Genomic DNA, 18,863 nt, shown 5'->3' with positions numbered 1-18,863 from the left:
GGGGCATCTTTCCAACATGATCACAGACATAAATTAAAATGAATTTTAACTCTTGACTGCTCTATCCAAAAAAGGATAAATACATTTGCCTAAAAAGTATAAAAACTGTTCATCCCTGACCTCCAGCAGCAGCAGCAGTCACAATCATTGTTTAGGGCCATAACTCCATCAATCAGTTCTACCAATTTTATATTTCTAGGCATGCAGTCAACTGGTAAAATAGATTACATAGTTGGTAATAACCAAATGACTCTAGTGCCTCTGGGCTTTGATATGCTGAACTCCTTGGTCATTCCCTGGTTTGACCTCTGGGTTGCTCTGAATCTGCTAGCCTGTCCATCTGTTAGGCGGCCCCACTATCTGCCTGGTTCTGTGATTATGTCTGTCTGCCACTCACCCATCCACCCTGACCTGACTTCCTGCATAAGCCTGTGTCCTGCCTAACCTGACCTCTGACCTCCATATCTAATGAAGGTGAGCTGGAGGATTCACCAATAAAAGGGACTTCGTACTTTGATATTTGATATACCTTTATCCACTAACTGCACCTTTGAGGGAGATTCTTTTAGTACAACTCTTGAATATTTTTGAGCTGCAAGTCTGATGTATGATTTCGAAGGAAGATTGCAGTCTTGTGCACAATGGCGTCCCTAGGGGGGGGGGGGGCAGAGGGGGCCCTGACCCCCCCCCCCCCCAACATTTTGCTGTGCCCCACCATGTGCCCCCCCCCAATTAAAAAAAAATATATATTTTTTTTACAAAAAGGCAATGTCTTTTTTGCTTGCATTCATAGCAGATGCACCACATCTTACTCGGGCCGCCGCTGGAGTAACACATTCCTCCCCCCTCCCTCTGCTCGCTGACACTGCATAATGTGAGCGCTCACACAACCACGGCCGCCTGATCTGCTCCTTCCCCTGCATCCTCATTGGCAGGGAGAAGAGCGTGTTGCATGAAGGACTCCACCAGGACTCTCAGTTACTGAAAAAACAGACTGATTTATCCTGTCCTTAGGACAGGAGAACCAGCCTGTAAATTCCAAGAGATGCAGACCAGCGCTATCAATAGCAGGGGCAGGACAGCAAGAGGAGGCTGGGGAACCCTACAGTGGCAGAACACCAGGGCCCAGTGGCAAGATAACCTTTGCAACCCTGATAGTTCTCCCACTGCTTTGGACCCTTATTTTCTTGTTATGCTGGTGACATATATCTCTTGTTTTCTGCCACCCTGGGGGGGGCCCAATACAGTAGGAAGGGAGCTCACTGCAGAACATATGAAAGGGCCTGTTGTGGGATCGTAGTAAAGGGCCCCTTAGCTATAGCTAAAGCTAAAGCTAAAATTGCATTTTATAGCTGCCCCCCTACTTTTGTCCCTGTCCCCCCATGTGCCCCCCCTAAATATGAAAGCTGGAGACGCCACTGCTTGTGCAGGTGAGGTGCTAAAAACACAAAAACACAAAAATATGTAGCAACTTTCCCTATGTTGACATGTGTGCACATGTAGTAATTTGTGTTCACAATGTACATTTTTTTAAAGGGGTTTCACATATACTTCTTGTACAATTCTATCACACATTTCATTTTTTTACAGTTTCATTAAGTTTTTATTAAAGGTTTACACAATTGTAGCAATGTAAAAATATATAAACATATGACACCATATCAAGTTGGACAGTATATCACCAAAAAAGACATACAGCCATAGATCCCATGAAATTTTACATGAAGGTTCTTAAAAAGTTTCCATTCATTTATATATTTGTTGGAGTTAAAAAAAAAGTGTGGAAACTTTTTGAAGACCCCTCGTATAATGCAGGTATGTGAATAAGTGGACATTGCTAAGACATAAATGCGTAACTTTATGTCAACAATTCCACTGAGCTTGGATAATAAAGGTTGTTTGTTTAAAAGAAAAAAAAGGAACTAGTGGGGGCATGCTGGGACTGTGACGTCATGAGGGGGTGTAGTCACCGGATGACATCACCCGGTGACCACGCCCCATGCCTATATAAGTCATCGCGAGGCGCTCACACAGCATTACAGCGGGAGAGAGCGTCGTGTCAACATCAGAAGAGAAGAGGGAAGAAGACGACGAAGAAGACCGGGCCACCGCTAGCAAGAGAGCGGCAAAACAGCAGAAGATAGCAGGGGAGCCCGGCAGAAGAACCGGACACCGGGAGAAGAACCGGACACTGGGAGAAGAGGCTGGAGAAGAACCGGACATCGGGAGAAAAGGCCGGAGAGACCCCCGAAGTCGCAAGCAGACCCCCGGAGCTGCCTAATAAATTACTTTAAAAACCTGTGTAGTGTGTTTTTTTATTGACACTTTTTTCCCTAGGTGAATGGGTAGGGGTACGATGTACCCCATGCTCATTCACATAGGGTGGGGGGCCAGGATCTGGGGGCCTCCTTATTAAAGGGGGCTCCTGGATTCCGATAAGCCCCTCGCCCGCAGACCCCGACAACCAACGGCCAGGGTTGTCGGTTAGAGGCCCTTGTCCTCATCAACATGGGGACAAGGTGCTTTGGGGTGGGGGGGCCGCAGGGCGCCCCCCTCCCCCAATGCACCCACCCCCCATGTTGAGGACATGAGGCCTGGTACGGTTCAGGAGGGGGGGGGCGCTCGTCCCCACCCCCTTTCCTGACCGGCCGGGCTGCGTGCTCGGATAAGGGTCTGGTATGGATTTTGGGGGGAAACCCCCCCACGCCGTTTTTTCAGGGTAGGGGGTTCCCCTTAAAATCCATACCAGATCTAAGGGCCTGGTATGCTCCCAGAGGGGAATTCCCCCTCGCGCTCCAGTGAGAGATGTACAGTACCCTGTCGCCGAGAGCCAGCGCGATGGGTTCGCGCTGGAAACATTCTCGCGGCTGCGTACTGTAGTTTGTACAAAAGTCAGATGGTTTTGTGTACACATGATCGGACTTTGCTCCATTGGACTTTTGTTGCCGGAAAGTTTGTGCGTTCGCACAGCCAACAAAAATCCGATGAAAACAGAAAAAGTTTGTCCGATGGAGCGTACACATGGTCGGATGTTGCTCCAAAACAGATAATTTGCATGTTTGTTGTCAAAAAGTCTGATCGTGTGTACGGGCCTTAAGGATCAGAGATATTTTCCTAAATAAGAACTATGTTTTCCTTCTGAAATAATGGGAATAGAAGAACACCACTCTTTTGCCAAAATTTGCTTTGCCACTGTGAACAAAAATATCAAGAGGACAAAAATGTGAATACATACATCCTAATGGTTTCTGGTTCAACAGTGCCTCCCTGAGTGACTTTCATATTTCCTTACTCAGAATGGTGTACACTAATTGGTGAGTGCAAAATAGAAAAAAAAAGTACAGAAAAAGTGCTGTGATCTAGTCATTTATTTTTGACTCTGTGGTAAAAAAAAATGTGCATTTAAATCACATGTGCACACAAGATTGTACATGGGCTCTTTTTGATTCATTTATATTAAACACCAACTGCTCCCTTAAGCCCTGGTTCACACAAGTGCGGCTTTGAAATCGTGCTACTTCAGCGTGATTTCAAAGCGACAGATTGATGCGATTTGGACCTCTGATTGCAATGCGGCCTGCGATGATGTCACAAAAAAGTAGAGCAGGGAGCTTTTTCGTAGTTACTGCGAGTGTCAACAATTTAAAAGGGTTCCATTGCTAGCAATGGGGTGCATCTTGTCGTTCAATTTTTAATTACATGACAAATCGCACTGGTGTGAACCAGGGCTTAGTGAAGAATTTTTTGTTTTGACACACACACCAAAAATGTGTTAAACTGGCTATAGAGGGAGAAACTGTCACCTGGTCCCAATGATTTTTCTATAGTAATGAGAACATTTTTCTATAGTAAGAGAAAAATATGAATCGCCTGCAGAACAGATTAAACTGTTGAATATACAAGGCTTTCCTACATGGTAAAAGAAGAACCAAAATGGGACACTGAAACACATAAACACAGAATACAATGATATGCAAATCTCATAAACCCATATTTTATTTACAATTCAAAACAGAAAACATATAAAATGTTTAGACTGAGAAAAAGTTACATTTTTTTGGAAAAAATTAGGTCATTTTGAAATTAATGGCAGCAACACGTCTCAAAAGTTGCGGCATGTTTACCACGGTGTTGCATCCCATCTTCTCTAAACAACACTCTGTAAATGTCTGAGGAGACCAGTCATTGGAGTTTTGGGAGAGGAATGTTTTCTTATTCTTGACTGATATACTGTAGGATTCTAACTGCTCAACAGTCCTGGGTCTTCTTTGCCGTATTTTTCGAATCAAGATGCACCAAATATTTTCAGTTGGAAAGGTTTGGACTGCAGCCAGGCCAATTAAGCACACTTCTACTATGAAGCCATGCAGCTGTCGTAGATGCAGTATGCAGTTTAGTTTTGAAATATGAAAGGCCTTCCCTGAAAAAAGACATTGTCTGGATGGGAGCATATGCTGCTCTAATACCTGGATATACTGTATCTTTCAACATTCATGGTTCCTGGTGACTTTCCAGATCTACACACTGCCCATTCCATACACATAAATGCACTCCCATACCATCAAAGATGTAGGCTTTTGAACTGAGCACTGATAACAAGCTGGGAGGTCCCTCTCCTTGTTAGTCTGGTGGATGCGGTGCCCATGGTTACCAAAAAGAACATTACATTTTGATTTGTCTGTCCACAGAACAGTTTTCCACTTTGCAACAGACCATTGTGCTAAGCCCAGAGAAGATGGCAGCATTTCTGGATCATGTTCAGATATGGCTTCTTCTTTGCATGATAGAGCCTTGTATTTTGGAAAGCATGGCAAATTGTGTTCACAGACAGTGATTTTTGGAAGTATTCCTCAGCCCATGCTGTGCCTGTGCAGTGATGTCCATCACAGAATCATGCCTGTATTTTAATGTAGTGCTGTCTGAAGGCCCAAAGATCAGGGGCATCCAATATTGTGTTTTGGCCTTGTCCCTTGCCCAAAGAGATTTTTCCAGCTTCTCTGAACCTTTTGATGATATAATGTACTAAAGATGATGATATATTTAAAGTCTTTGCAATTTTATGTTCAGGAAAATTATTCTGAAACGGTTGGACAATTTTTAGACACAGCTTTTCACAGATTGGTGACCCTCTGCCCATCTTTACTTCTGAGACACTCTCACTCTCTAAGATGTGCTTCTTATACCCATCATGTTACTGCCCTGTTGCCAATTAACCTACTTAGTTGAAAATGTTCCTCAAGTTGTACATGTTGCTACCATCAATTTTAAAATTGCTTTTTTTATGGTACATTTTCCCAGTTTAAACATTTTATATGTTTTCTATTTTTTAATGTGATCAAAATATGGGCTTATGAGATTTGCAAATCATTGCATTCTGTTTTTATGTAGATTTTACACATCATCCTAAATTTTTTTGGAATTGGGGTTGTAGTACTGTATATTAAAAAAAATATAATAATAATGGATCCACACAATAAAAACCTGTTTACTCATGTCTATAAGATTCCCCATTCACATGTCAAATGAAAAGGTTGTAGAAATATACTGCACCCCAACTGGGCTAGCAGAAAAATCTACCATGCAGCACTCTTTTGACACAAAGCAATGCATATCATCGTAGAACACATGACCACATCTGCAACTTTTATTCTTTTATACTGTTTTTGACATTAGCTCCAATAAATGCATTACATCCAATGATCACATTAATACAGTCTTTTACTAAAATTTTTCAATAGTTTATTTCGCACTCACACCTGAAGAAGTGGTGATGTTTCTAGCCATGAAACATGTAATTGTTTTCTTGTTGACAAAGTATTTATAAACTTAGAGGACATTATTATGTTACTTGTGTGCTCTGCATTGCCAACCTTCTATTTTAGCCTTCAGATAGATATGTGATTTTTATATCGAACCACCTAACATAAGACCTCCCATATATACTTCCCCATAACAATAGTTTTTGTTATATACAGTATACACTGTACAGCATAAAACTATAACACCTTTGTGGCCTACGGTTTGGGTGGCAGAGGTGTGGTTACCATCTCAGATGCCATTTTAAAAAAAAGTTTCTATATAATTGTTGTAATACTGTTACTGCTGTTCAAAATTAGGTATGTGGAAATGTTGAGAAAGTATTAAAGTGATATTAAAGGCTCTATTTAAAAACAAAAAACAAAAAAACAAACAAGTCATACTTACCTGCTCCGTGCAATGGTTTTGCACAAAACAGCCCCAATCCTCCACTTCTAGCGTCCCCTGCTGGTGCTCCTGGCCTCTCCCCCCTGCTGAGTGCCCCCAGAGAAAGCCGCTTTTTCTGGGGGCACTCATACCTGGTCTATAGGACACACAGAGCGCAGCTCAGCACCCCTCACTACTCACTGACTGTGATTGACAGCATTAATAGACAATAGCTCTTGGTGCTGTGTCTCAGCCAATGAGGAGAGAGAGACCCGGGAGAGCCGAGACTCCCGTGCACAGAACTGAATCGAGATCGGGTTCAGGTAAGTATTAAGGGGGCTGTGGGAGGAGAAGCACACAGAAGGTTATTTACCTTCATGCACAGAATGTAGAAATTATAATTCACATTACAAATGCTTACCTCTGTATATATCTTGAAAGAGCAAGTCAGTCGCCTCACCATCCAAGGCGACAAGGGTCAACACAGGATAGATTTATGCTATATATATATATATATATATATATATATATATATATATATATATATATATATACATTATCTCACAAAAGTGAGTACACCCCTCACATTTTTGTAAATATTTCATTACGTCTTTTCATGTGACAACACTGAAGAAATGACACTTTGGGGGCGATTTACTAAAACTGGTGCACACAGAATCTGGTGCAGCTGTGCATGGTAGCCATTCACCTTCTCACTTCAGCTTGTTCAATTAAGCTTTGACAATAAAACCTGGAAGGTAATTGGTTACTATGCACAGCTTCACCAGATTCTGTGTGCACCAGCTTTAGTAAATCTCCCCCTTTGCTACAATGTAAAGTAGTGAGTGTACAGCTTGTATAACAGTGTAAATATGCTGTCGCCACAAAATAACTCAACACACAGCCATTAATGTCTAAACCGCTGGCAACAAAAGTGAGTACACCCAGTGAAAATGTCCAAATCGAGCCCAAAGTGTCAATGTTTTGTGCGGCCACAATTATTTTCCAGCACTGCCTTAACCCTCTTGGGCATGGAGTTCACCAGAGCTTCACAGGTTGCCACTGGAGTCCTCTTCCACTCCTCCATGACGACATCACAGAGCTGGTGGATGTTAGAGACCTTGCTCTCCTCCACCTTGCGTTTGAGGATGCCGCACAGATGCTCAATAGGGTTTAGGTCTGGAGACCTGCTTGGCCAGCGTACCATAATGGGATCAAAAAGGTGGATGTACATGGCAGAAAAAGAGATAGACGCTCCATAGTGTAAAATCTTAAATTTAATGAGGGTAAAAAAGTAAAACACTTACATAGAAAAACGGATTAGCAAGCCTAGTTTGTCTGGTGCGCCGGCCGGTAGCACACAGACCAACCCGTCCTGTTGACCGATCAGTAGCGACACGAGGTGATGAGGTGATCCCATTATGGTACGAGGAGAGTTTTGAATATTGAGAGCCCCTAAAGAGCTTTGGAGACCGCTGTATCATCTCTAATCCAGGTCTATAGCTGATCCATCTGACGTGCCCTGCAAGGATTCTTTTTACACAGGCTTCCCTTGACCCTCTGTAGTGGGGGGTCGTGGGCTTCTGGTAAGCAGCTACCCCTTACTCACCGGTGGTGGATTCCCTTCACAAGTTTATTCAACATTTAAAGACACTATTTAGTACTGGACTTATTTAAGGGGGATAATGTTTTGGCCTCTCTGGTATCATTTCTTTGTGGTTAATTACTATGAACTTTTTATTGATTATTTTGTAATTGTTACGTTAGCGTGACACTTTTACACCATTAGGTGGGATATCTTATATCCAGTACTTTCAATTTGCACACTTTTGTTCACTTTTATTAACCTTGGTATCGATCGTTCATCAGATTGGTCAGTGTATGATCATACCATTTATCAAGTATTTTGTTTTATAGCGCGATTCTAGGTTTTCCAACATTCCCTGAAAGGAAGTAGATCATGCCTCTTATTTGAATATAAAAAATTTAAACAGTTTCAATTATCTAGGGAAAAAAGTGTCCACTACGTTAGCTAACTAAATACCTTTAAACATTGAACTCCTGTTTGCCAAATGTAAATCTAGTTGTGGGATTTGGTGTAGGCTACCTTTGTCTGTCATTGGCAAAGCATTCTGTATCTAGTGAAAATAACTTGAATTTCTCATCTGCTTTACATAATACCCCAGTAGGGATCCCTTTTTAAGAGCATTGACTCCCTATTTAGGGGTCTCATATGGAAATGAAAACAAGCCAGAATTAAATACAAAACTCTTCAGTTTGCAAAGGGTGAGGGGGGACCTAGCAGTGTCGAACACTAAACTTTATTTTGTGGCATCCTAGCTTCAACAAGTGGCAGGATGGAGTATATTGGACACCACTGATGCATCCCAGAGTGTAATAGCATCCATTTTACCCCACAATCCCTCATATCTCTCTTTTAGACCGGCAACTTCCTAAAGGGAACACATCATCCTACACTTAGGCTTCTATATAAAGCATGATCTACTGTGAAGACAATTACCAATCATAAGGGATACACACAACATATGCAAATAGGAATCAACTTGAGTTTGACAGAGCAATTGAAGTTATTATTATTTTTATTATTATTCAGGATTTATATAGCGCCGACAGTTTACGCAGCGCTTTACAACATTAGGGCAGACAGTACAAGTACAATACAATTCAATACAGGAGGAATCAGAGGGCCCTGCTCATTAGAGCTTACAATCTAGGAGGGAGGGTCAAGTTATACAAAAGGGTAATAGCTGTGGGGGATGAGCTATTGGAGAAAATAGTGCAGTTGTTAGATGGAGGCAGGATAGGCTTTTCTGAAGAGGAAAGTTTTCAGGGATCGCCTAAAAGTGGATACATTTGGAGACAGTCTGACAGATTGGGGTAGGGAATTCCAGAGGATAGGCGAGGCTCGGGAGAAGTCCTGGAGGTGGATATGGGAGGAGGTGATGAGGGAGCTAGAGAGCAGGAGGTCTTGGGAGGAACGGAGATGGCGATTAGGTTGGTATTTTGAGACTAGGTTAGTGATGTAGCTGGGGCAGAGTTGTGGATGGCTTTGTAACTTATTGTTAGTATTTTTAATTTAATTCGTTGGGCGAGTGGTAGCCAATGGAGGGATTGGCAGAGAGGGGTAGCAGACACTGAGGGGGTTTGTAAGGTGGATGAGTCTGGCAGCAGCATTCATGATGGACTGAAGGGGGGATAGTCTATTTAAAGGTAAGCCAATGAGGAGTGAGTTGCAGTAGTCAAGGCGAGAGATAACCAGGGAGTGAATCAGGAGCTTTGTGGTTTCACTGGTTAGAAAGGGACGTAGTTGGGGGCGTGGTTTGGGCATGCAGCGGTGAGGACGCTTCTCTCCTGAGCTCCGCCATCGACCCTGTAATTAAGGCACTTATTTAATTCTTAAACCATCTTTAAAACACTGGAGAAGATGCGTAAGAGGACTGCCAAATCCTTGCCGAAAAAAACCCGCCTCCGCAGGCTCCATTAAGCGGTTTTTAGCGACGGACCCAGAGGATCTGGCGGAAATGGACGGTCTAGGCCGCTCTCCACGAGGCACAGGCCCCGGCGCGAGCTCCGCCTCTCGTCACAGGCCCGAGCATAGACGCCGATCGTCAGCCTCATCAGCCGGTTCGGAAGGGGAAGAAAGTACCTCCAGACAATCCGAAGTCGCAGCGCTGGTGAGCGGACTCCCTACCAGAACCGAACTAGCCTCAATGCTTCTGGGACTCAAACGAGCTATCAAAAAGGAGGTGTCTGCGGTACGAGCGGACTTGTCCCAGGTCCTAGTTCGGGTGGAGGAATCGGAGCTCCGTTTAGACAGACACGCGGCCGCCATTAGAAACCTGCAAGCATCCACAAGATCGCTGCACATTGCACACAGAATGGCTCTTTACAAGATCGAAGACCAGGAAAACAGAAATCGGCGGAACAATATCCGCATCCGAGGGCTTCCAGAGGCAACCGGTGATGATGATCTCCTTCCATCGGTACGTGGCATCTTTAATGGCCTACTAGGTCACGCAGCGGATCACCCTTTAAAAATAGACCGAGTTCACAGAGCCCTCCGGCCCCACAACCTTTCCACAGACACCCCGCGCGATGTGATATGTAGGGTCCATTACTATGAGGAAAAGGAGCTAATCATGAAAAAAGCCAGAGAAGTTGCACCCCTAGATTTCGACGGGGCAGCCCTATCTTTTTTCCCAGATTTGGCACGAGAGACTCTGGACCGTCGCAGGGTGCTGAAACCTTTGACCGAGAAGCTGCGAGCAGCCTCCATCAATTATAGATGGACCTTTCTAGCGGCTTTGATTGCACGCAGAGATGGGAAAACAGCAGTGCTCCGGTTCCCAGAAGACCTGGAAAAGTTCTGCATGGATGTAAACATCACACCACCGGAACTCCCTGGCTGGCAAGACACCATTCCACATCTGCCTCACAACTCAGAACCAAGATGGCAGAAAGTTGACCGCAAGAACCGCTCGGAGGCTCCTGACGCATCACCCCAGATAGAGTGACCACCGGGATGGAGGGCCACTACCATTCTAAGCCCGCTCAACCCCTGGTTCGGTTTGTTTTATCCCTGTTGAACGCAAGTATACGCTATTTCTTAAAAGGGTTCTGATCTTCAGCGCCCATGTGGGTGCTAAACAAGCTCCATTTTGAACAACCACCTACTAGACTTTACTTACTCCAGTTTAAATGACATTAGTCAAATTCTCTCGTTTGGAGTTCAAGGTGCCAGTCTCAGGGTACTAGGTTGTTTAGTACATTGTTTAGTTTAAGTGCTTCATTTTGTACTTAAGTCCACTCCGGGTTGGTGCCGGGGTGAAGGGTCGCCACGTTCACCAGCTTAGGTGGTCGTGTGCTGATGCCCGAGGTTCCCCACCTCCCCCCTAGGGGATGTCGGGTGGTCCGGCGCCCTCACGCCCCTGCCCGTTTACGGGTGGTGGGTGTGTGGGGGTTGGCCTGCAAGATTTTCCCCTATTTGCACAGCAGTTTTATGCGTGCACATAATGGCCATGTACTGACATGGTCTTTGGTTTACATGATGTTGTTTTTTGTCTGTTCTTTTTGTTCTGATATTTTCTACTTTCTTTTCTTCTACCATCCTTCCCCCATCCTTGCCCTTCCCTTCTTTTCCCTTCCCCCCTTCCCGCACCAAGTATTACTCACCAGGAAGCTATTGATTAAGGGGTCTCTCTGCTGGTACCCATGGCTACAGTGAAATTAATATCCCTTAATGTGAGGGGGCTCCACGCCCCAGGTAAGAGACACAATTTGTATAGGGAACTGGGTCGACTGCGGGAGACATTGTTTTCCTACAGGAGACCCACCTAACGCTTACCACATCTGTAAAACTTTTTTCACCGCAATATCCCACATGGTATTATATTCTATCGGATATCCACAAAGCCAAGTGTGTGGCCATTGGGTTCCGCAGAGGAACCTCATTCACACTAGATTCCATGTTAAACGATCCTAATGGGCGCTTTCTGTTCCTGAGAGGTAATTTGGGTGGTATGCCCTATACTTTAGCGACTTTGTATGCCCCTAATAGGGATCAAGCGAGTTTTATTGCATCCACCATTAACAGACTGAAAGACTTCGCCCGTGGATGCATCCTCCTTGCTGGGGATTTTAATACCCCATGGGACATCTAGCATCCCACACAAACGTTTGGTGTTCATTTGCAAACGATTACATGATGCCCAGTTAATGGACATATGGAGGATTATGCATCCACGGGCGAGAGACTATACCCATTTTTCCCATGTGCATCAAACCTATTCTAGAATCGACTTTTTTTTTTATAGATCATCACTATCTTCCCCTTCACACGAATGCTGACATTGCCTCTTCCCCAATATCGGACCATGCTCCGATAACACTCACTTTAAAAATTCCTTCCATGCCGCTTAAAACCACTAACTGGAAGCTCAATGAGAACCTCCTACATGAGGATATTGATAAGAAGATGATAGGGGAGGAGTTAGCCATCTACTTTAAAGAAAATGTACACCCGGACATCTCACCTGGTGTGCTATGGGAAGCGCATCAGGCCCATATTCGAGGCAAACTTATTGAGCTAGGGTCTAGGAAAAAAAAAAAGAACGCATCCACCAACAAAATGAATTGATTCGAGACATAACGGCTCTTGAACAACAGCACAAAGCCAATCAATCTCAGGCTGTATTTCATACTCTAACACTAAAAAGAGAGGAATTAAAGGCCCTTTTTCACATAGAGCAAAAGCGACACTTTCGCATAGTAGCGCAAGGCTTTCATGAGTGGGGTAATAAACCGGGAAGAATATTAGCACGCTCACTGCAACAAAAAAAAAACTGCCTCCTTTATAGATAAAATTAAGACCCCCTCCGATACCCTAGTACACAAAACCCCAGACATAGCTAAAGCATTTAGAATGTTCTACCAACAGTTATACCACGTCCAACACACTATAACGGACCAAGACACTAGAACTTCCCATATCAATACTTATTTAGCACAAGCTGAGTTGCCCAGGCTTCCAGCCGACACCTTAACCACATTAGAGGGGGAATTCACCACTGCAGAGTTACGCATTGCATTGAAGGCCATGGCTAATGGCAAAGCACCAGGGCCTGACGGCTTCACTGTTGCATATTACAAAGCTTTTGCGGATATCCTACTGCCTCGCCTGGCCTCCTATGCCAACGCGGTCTCCTCGGGGGGGACACTACGCTCAGAAACCCTCCATGCACACATCACGGTGATCCCCAAACCTGGGAAGGATCCTAGTATTTGCGGTAGCTATCGCCAGAGGTGGGGGACTCGAGTCACATGACTTGACTCGAGTCGGACTCGAGTCACCTGTTTGAGGACTTGTGACTTGCTTGACAAAATTAAATAAATGACTCGACTTGACTTTGACTTGCCACTAATGACTTGCGACTTGACTTTGACTTGGGCTATTTGACTTGCAATGACTTGCAATGACTTGGCACCACCAGTGCTGTGTCTTGGCCTAGGCAAAATATGCCAAGAAAAAAGCACTAAGCAGTTTTGTTAATGTTGAAAATGAAACAAAACCTTTCCTGAAAACTGACTTTTAACTAATTTTAAGGATGGAAATGGGGTAGATCAGTATTTTGACTTAATTTGTGACTTGACCAAAATAAATGACTTGACTTGACTTGCTTGACTTCTAGCAGGGACTCGACTTGACTTGCTTGCTTTTCGCCACAGTAACTTGGGACTTGCTTATGACTTGAAGGTTAAGACTTGAGACTTGCTTGTGACTTGCACATGTGTGACTTACCCCCATGTCTGGCTATCGCCCTATTTCTTTGCTGAATATAGACGCCAAGTTATGCGCAAAGGTTATTGCAAATAGACTCCTTCCCTTAATACCCCGCTGGGTCTCTAGTGACCAGACAGGATTTATACTGGGAAGAGAAGCACGGGATAACTCGCTTCACACTCTATCCCTAATGGCTCATGTTCGGAGGACCTCCCAGCCCACCCTTTTATTATCAACAGACGCAGAAAAAGTGTTTGATAGGGTGGACTGGGAGTACCTTATGGCAACACTATCCCATCTTGGTATTGGCCCCTCCCTTCTAACTCACATATCAGCACTATATAACCGCCCTACGGCCCAAATACGAATAAACGGTACCTTAAGTGAACCCTTTACACTTTTCAATGGCACCCGCCAAGGCTGCCCCCTCTCCCCTATCTTATTTGCCCTTTCACTGGAGCCGTTCCTATCACTGATCCATCATGACCCTTGTATCCATGGAGTTACTGTAGGAGGCATGAAACATAAATACGCCGCTTATGCGGATGACATCCTATTCTACATTCAACAACCCAGGATATCTATACCTAACCTCATGGCAGCTTTTTCGAAATTTGGTGTTATCTCCAATTTTAAGATTAACATGAACAAATCTGAGATCCTAAACATCTCAGTGCCAAATGAAACTGTAGGTCACCTGAAACAGTCCCTCCCCTTTAGCTGGCAAACAAATAAGATGAAGTACCTAGGGATTTATCTCACCCCTGACCTGGCGTCTCTTTTTCGCACTAACTATGTACCCCTCCTCAACACAATAAGAGCAGACCTGCAAAAATGGTCTCAAATATCGCATTCGTGGTTGGGGAGGATCAACGTGGTAAAGATGAACGTACTACCCAGGTTACTGTTCTTACTCCAAATGATACCATATGGAATACCTATTGGTTTCTTTACACTGGTTAGTTCATTGATAGGCAGATACGTATGGAACAGAAAGCGTCCCAGATTGGCTAGGTCTCTCCTTGGCAGATCAAAAAGGCAAGGTGGTCTGGCTTTACCTAACCTCAAGCAGTATTTTTGGGCAATAGTATTAAATAGGATCTCAGACTGGAAATATCGTAAGCATTCCAAAATATGGGTCAACCTGTAAATGTCACTTAGTGGGGTAGATCTCTTCTCCCAAATATGGATCCCCAAGAAATATCGATCTTTATCTTCTTCCTCCTCACCACTTACGCAGTCGACTCTAATGCTGTGGGACTCCCTATGTAAAGCATAGAACTGGAAATACAACTCTCCTCTCATGCCACTAACGGGTCATAACTATTTTCTTCCCGGGAACTTAGACCCTAGATCACATACCTGGAACTTGGGTAATTCACCTCTCCTTTGCCAAGTGGTCACCCAAACTGGCATTGTCCCTATCTCCACACTACTTTCTACCCCTACAGCTGCACCCCTGGATCATTGGAGATACCACCAATTGACGGCGTTTGTTCTCTCTCTCCCGAAACCTATCAGAGACGCTACAGATTTAACACCCATAGAATCCGCCTTTTCAGAAGACCAGCCGGTTGAGAGACCCATCTCCTATTTCTACCAAGCTTTACAGATGATCAACTCCACAGGAGATCCCACCTTCTTAACCAATTGGGAGAAAGATCTTAATAAAGAACTGTCTGAAACACAAAAGTCCACCATTCTCCTAATGGCTCACACCTCTTCCATGGCCTCAAAAACAGCGGAATTGAACTATAAACTGTTAACAAGATGGCATTACACCCCAGCCGTACTACATAGCGTGTTCCCTGACTCCTCGCCTCTATGCTGGAGAGGTTGCGGAGAACATGCTACACACGCACATATATGGTGGTATTGCCCACTGATTCGCCCATATTGGTTGTCTATTCTGTACTGGGCGAAAGAGATTCAAGGTACCGAAATACCCAATGACCCATGGGTTATACTACTCCACTGTACAGGCTCACCAGCAGGAACATATAAAAAATCCATTACACCTCACTTGCTTAATGCCGCTAAGGCTCTCATTCCACGTTATTGGAAGCAATCGCACATTCCTTCCCTACGCCAATGGTTAGTGGAAGTAGACCATACATATCATATGGAAGATCTTACTAACTCCCTCAGAATTAAATCCGATTTAGTCCGGAAAATATGGTCCTGCTGGTTTGCCTTCAAGTATACATCAGCATATGCTGAAATGATGTCTCAAAATAAATGAAAGATGTACTATAGGACACAATGTGTTCGTATTATCTTAGTTAGATTGGTCTGATGCGGGTACCCTTCCCCCCCTTTCCCCACCCCCCACATACTTACCCTTACCTCCTCCCCCCCTCATCTCTTTTCTCTATCTCCTTTCCTCCTCTCTCTCTCTTCTGAGTAATATAGAGTTTACATATATGTTTACATTCGAATGATGGCCCACATAGAGGCTACTTTGTTATTCATGTTATTGATCAGCTGACATCCACGATGGTTGGCACTGCCGGACTATTTGGAGTGGAAGTGACACATTCTATCTAACTATGAGCCAGAATTATGACAACACCTTGGGTCTTTCAAATGTTTAACGATTCCGTTACCTCAATTGTCGGCTACCTTAAATACTGTGCTCTAAGGGCCCAATGACAGATAAGATTGTTTCCTTGCAAATGTTTTGTACTTTATACTCTCTTAATAAAAACTAATTAAACAAAAAAAAGAAAAGGACGTAGTTTAGAGATGTTGCGGAGGTTGAGGCGGCAAGCTTTGGAAAGTGATTCGATGTGGGGCCGAAAGGAGAGTTCAGAATCCAGGATAACACCTAGCACCCTAACATGTGGGGACGGGTGGATGGTTTTGCCATTGCTCTTGACAGAGAAGTCAGGGGAAGAGGCACGGGGGGGAGGAAATATTATAAGCTCGGTTTTTGGACAAGTTGAGTTTGAGGAAGTGGTGTGACATCCATACAGATATGTCGGTTAGTAAGTTAGTGATGCGTGAGGAGACTGATGGAGTGAGTTGAGGGGTGGAGAGATAGATTTGTGTGTCATCAGCATAGAAATGATATTGAAAGCCGTGAGAGGCTATCAACTGACCCAGGGAAGAGGTGTAGATTGAAAATAAAAGAGGTCCAAGAACAGAACCTTGGGGGACCCCGACAGAGAAGGCAAGAAGAGTGGAGGAAGTAGAATTGTAAGTGACACTGAAGGTGCGTTGGGATAGGTAGGATGAGAGCCACTGAAGAGCACAGTCATGGAGACCAAGGGAGTAAAGTTTTTTGAGGAGGAGGGGGTGGTCAACCGTGTCAAAGGCAGCTGAAAGATCCAGAAGTAGGAGTACAGAATAGTGTCCGTTGGTTTTTGCAGTTAGTAGGTCATTTGTGAGTTTTAAAAGAGCAGTTTCTGTGGAGTGTTGAGGGTGAAATCCAGATTGAAGGGGATCAAGAAGGTTGTTTTTAATGAGGTGGTCACTCAGTTGGTTGTAAACCAGGCGTTCAAGGAGTTTAGAGGAAAAGGGGAGCAAGGAGATAGGGCATAGGTTGTTAAGATTGGTAGGGTCCAAGGACGGCTTTTTGAGTATGGGGGTGACCAGTGCATGTTTTAGAGCATCGGGGAAGATGCCAGAGGTGAGGGAGAGATTGAAGATGTGGGTTAGAGAGTGTAGGATGGGGTCAGAGGGTGACCGTAGCATTTGAGAGGGAATAGGGTCCAGGGGACAGGTGGTTAGGAAGTTAGAAAGCTTTAAAAAATGGAATGGGACTGCTATAAGTTTACTTCACAAAGTCTACCAGGGTAACATTCCTAAACCCTACCAATTACTGCAAGAGGAATATGGTCTCACTAGACAATCATTTTTTCAATATTTGTAAAAGCCATGCACTAGAGGCCTAATCCTGCCGAATTCCTCTAATATCTTCCTAAATACTCTCCCTAGTGGCACAATTCACAGATACCAGGAAAGGGCAGATAACTGATGTGTATTCTATCCTCCTCCCAACTTTCAAATACAGGATTTGTCTACATTGCTTAGAATATTGGAATTAGGACCTTGGTCCCCTGGACTCTGACCAATGGGACAAGACTTGAGAGACTGTCCCAGCTGTCTCCCTCTCAACCCACGAATGTACAAAATAGTTTTTACTTCACAGAGTGTATTTTACCCCTTGGGGCCATGAAGACTGACTTGTACTAGATGCTGTGGAGACACAGGTACTCTCATCCATGTGTTGTGGAGATGTCTGTAATTATTTAGATATTTGATTTCCGTATTTCAAATGTTGAACATGTTGTACTCATTACAACTTCTACAAAAATCAAAAGTGGGTATAATAAGCATTCTCCCCCTGGATGTAATTCCTGAGTCTCTACAACTGGCGCTTACAAGGTTACTTTTTGTGACTCAGAAACTGCACAGAAATGGACCTCTCCACTTTGTCCAAAGTTTACTCAATGGAATACTCAATACTGTTAACTTCTCATTGAAAAGAGGAAAGTTTACATATCAGTATAGAAGATGCCCTAAAAAATTACTTAATCTGTGGATGTCTTGGTTTTCTCCCCCCATTTTGGCCCTCTCTCCCCCATTGCTTTGGCCAGGTTGCTATATTAAAAATTCCAACCTTGCACACTTCCAGTAAAACATAAAAACATAGGATCAAATCACATGTGACAGCTCTTATTGTATTTTCAGTTTGCTAGCACTTCACAAACTACACGCTTTTTTACGTCTATTGATTTCTTCTTACGTGAGAACTTAATGTTAATTTTGACTGCTTTAAAACACCATCGGATTTTTTAATAAAATATGTATTTTTTTGCTTATACAGTATAACTATCACAGACATTTGTATATGTTGTTATTTGCAGAGTTTTACTCCCAGCTGGCTGAAATACATCAGTGATGCTTCTCATGTCTTGCTACACTACAGTGTAGTATTTAGAACTCCAGCAGAAGGATTTGCCAGACCAACCACAACACAGCTGCATATGAGTTCAAGAGATTGTGTGTATGTTGGACAGAGCCTGGAAACCTTTCTCCTAGAGGCAGAATCAGCAATAACCCCCACGATCTGAAGAGGAAATGCACACATTTGGAATTCATTATATTTCAGGCACTCTTTGCTCGCAGCCCAACAAAGTGAAAGACAAAAATGCAGATAATGTTGTTGATAATTTGCATGTGAATTTTATGAGATCTTTCCAGTTACGTTGTTATTTTTTAAAGGGAACATAATAATAAACAGTTTTTATCTATACATGTAAAAAACATCATCTTTATGTAAATAAAGTTAAAAGTGAGATTTAAAAACCTTGCACATAACTTGTATTGTGCTGCGGTATTACGCTGAAGTTGCACTTTACTGTTCACTGTGAGA

At 43.6% G+C, this 18,863-nt stretch overlaps 1 protein-coding gene across 1 annotated transcript in view; it reads left to right on the top strand.

Moving 5' to 3' along the window:
- Nucleotides 1-18,659, top strand: part of LOC141131435 (protein kinase C delta type-like) — a 77,685-nt gene extending 59,026 nt beyond the window's left edge. Inside the window, exon 7 of the mRNA XM_073618714.1 lies at nt 18,355-18,659. Within this exon, the coding sequence (XP_073474815.1) occupies nt 18,355-18,561 (207 nt within the window). The 3' untranslated portion in view covers nt 18,562-18,659. The remainder of the gene's footprint in view (nt 1-18,354) is intronic.
- The last annotated feature ends 204 nt before the right edge of the window (nt 18,660-18,863 follow it).

Source organism: Aquarana catesbeiana, linkage group LG03 (assembly GCF_042186555.1).
Source record: "Aquarana catesbeiana isolate 2022-GZ linkage group LG03, ASM4218655v1, whole genome shotgun sequence".
NCBI classification, from domain to species: domain Eukaryota; kingdom Metazoa; phylum Chordata; class Amphibia; order Anura; family Ranidae; genus Aquarana; species Aquarana catesbeiana.
Note: the sequence above shows the minus strand (reverse complement) of the source record. Positions and strands in the feature narration are given on the sequence as shown.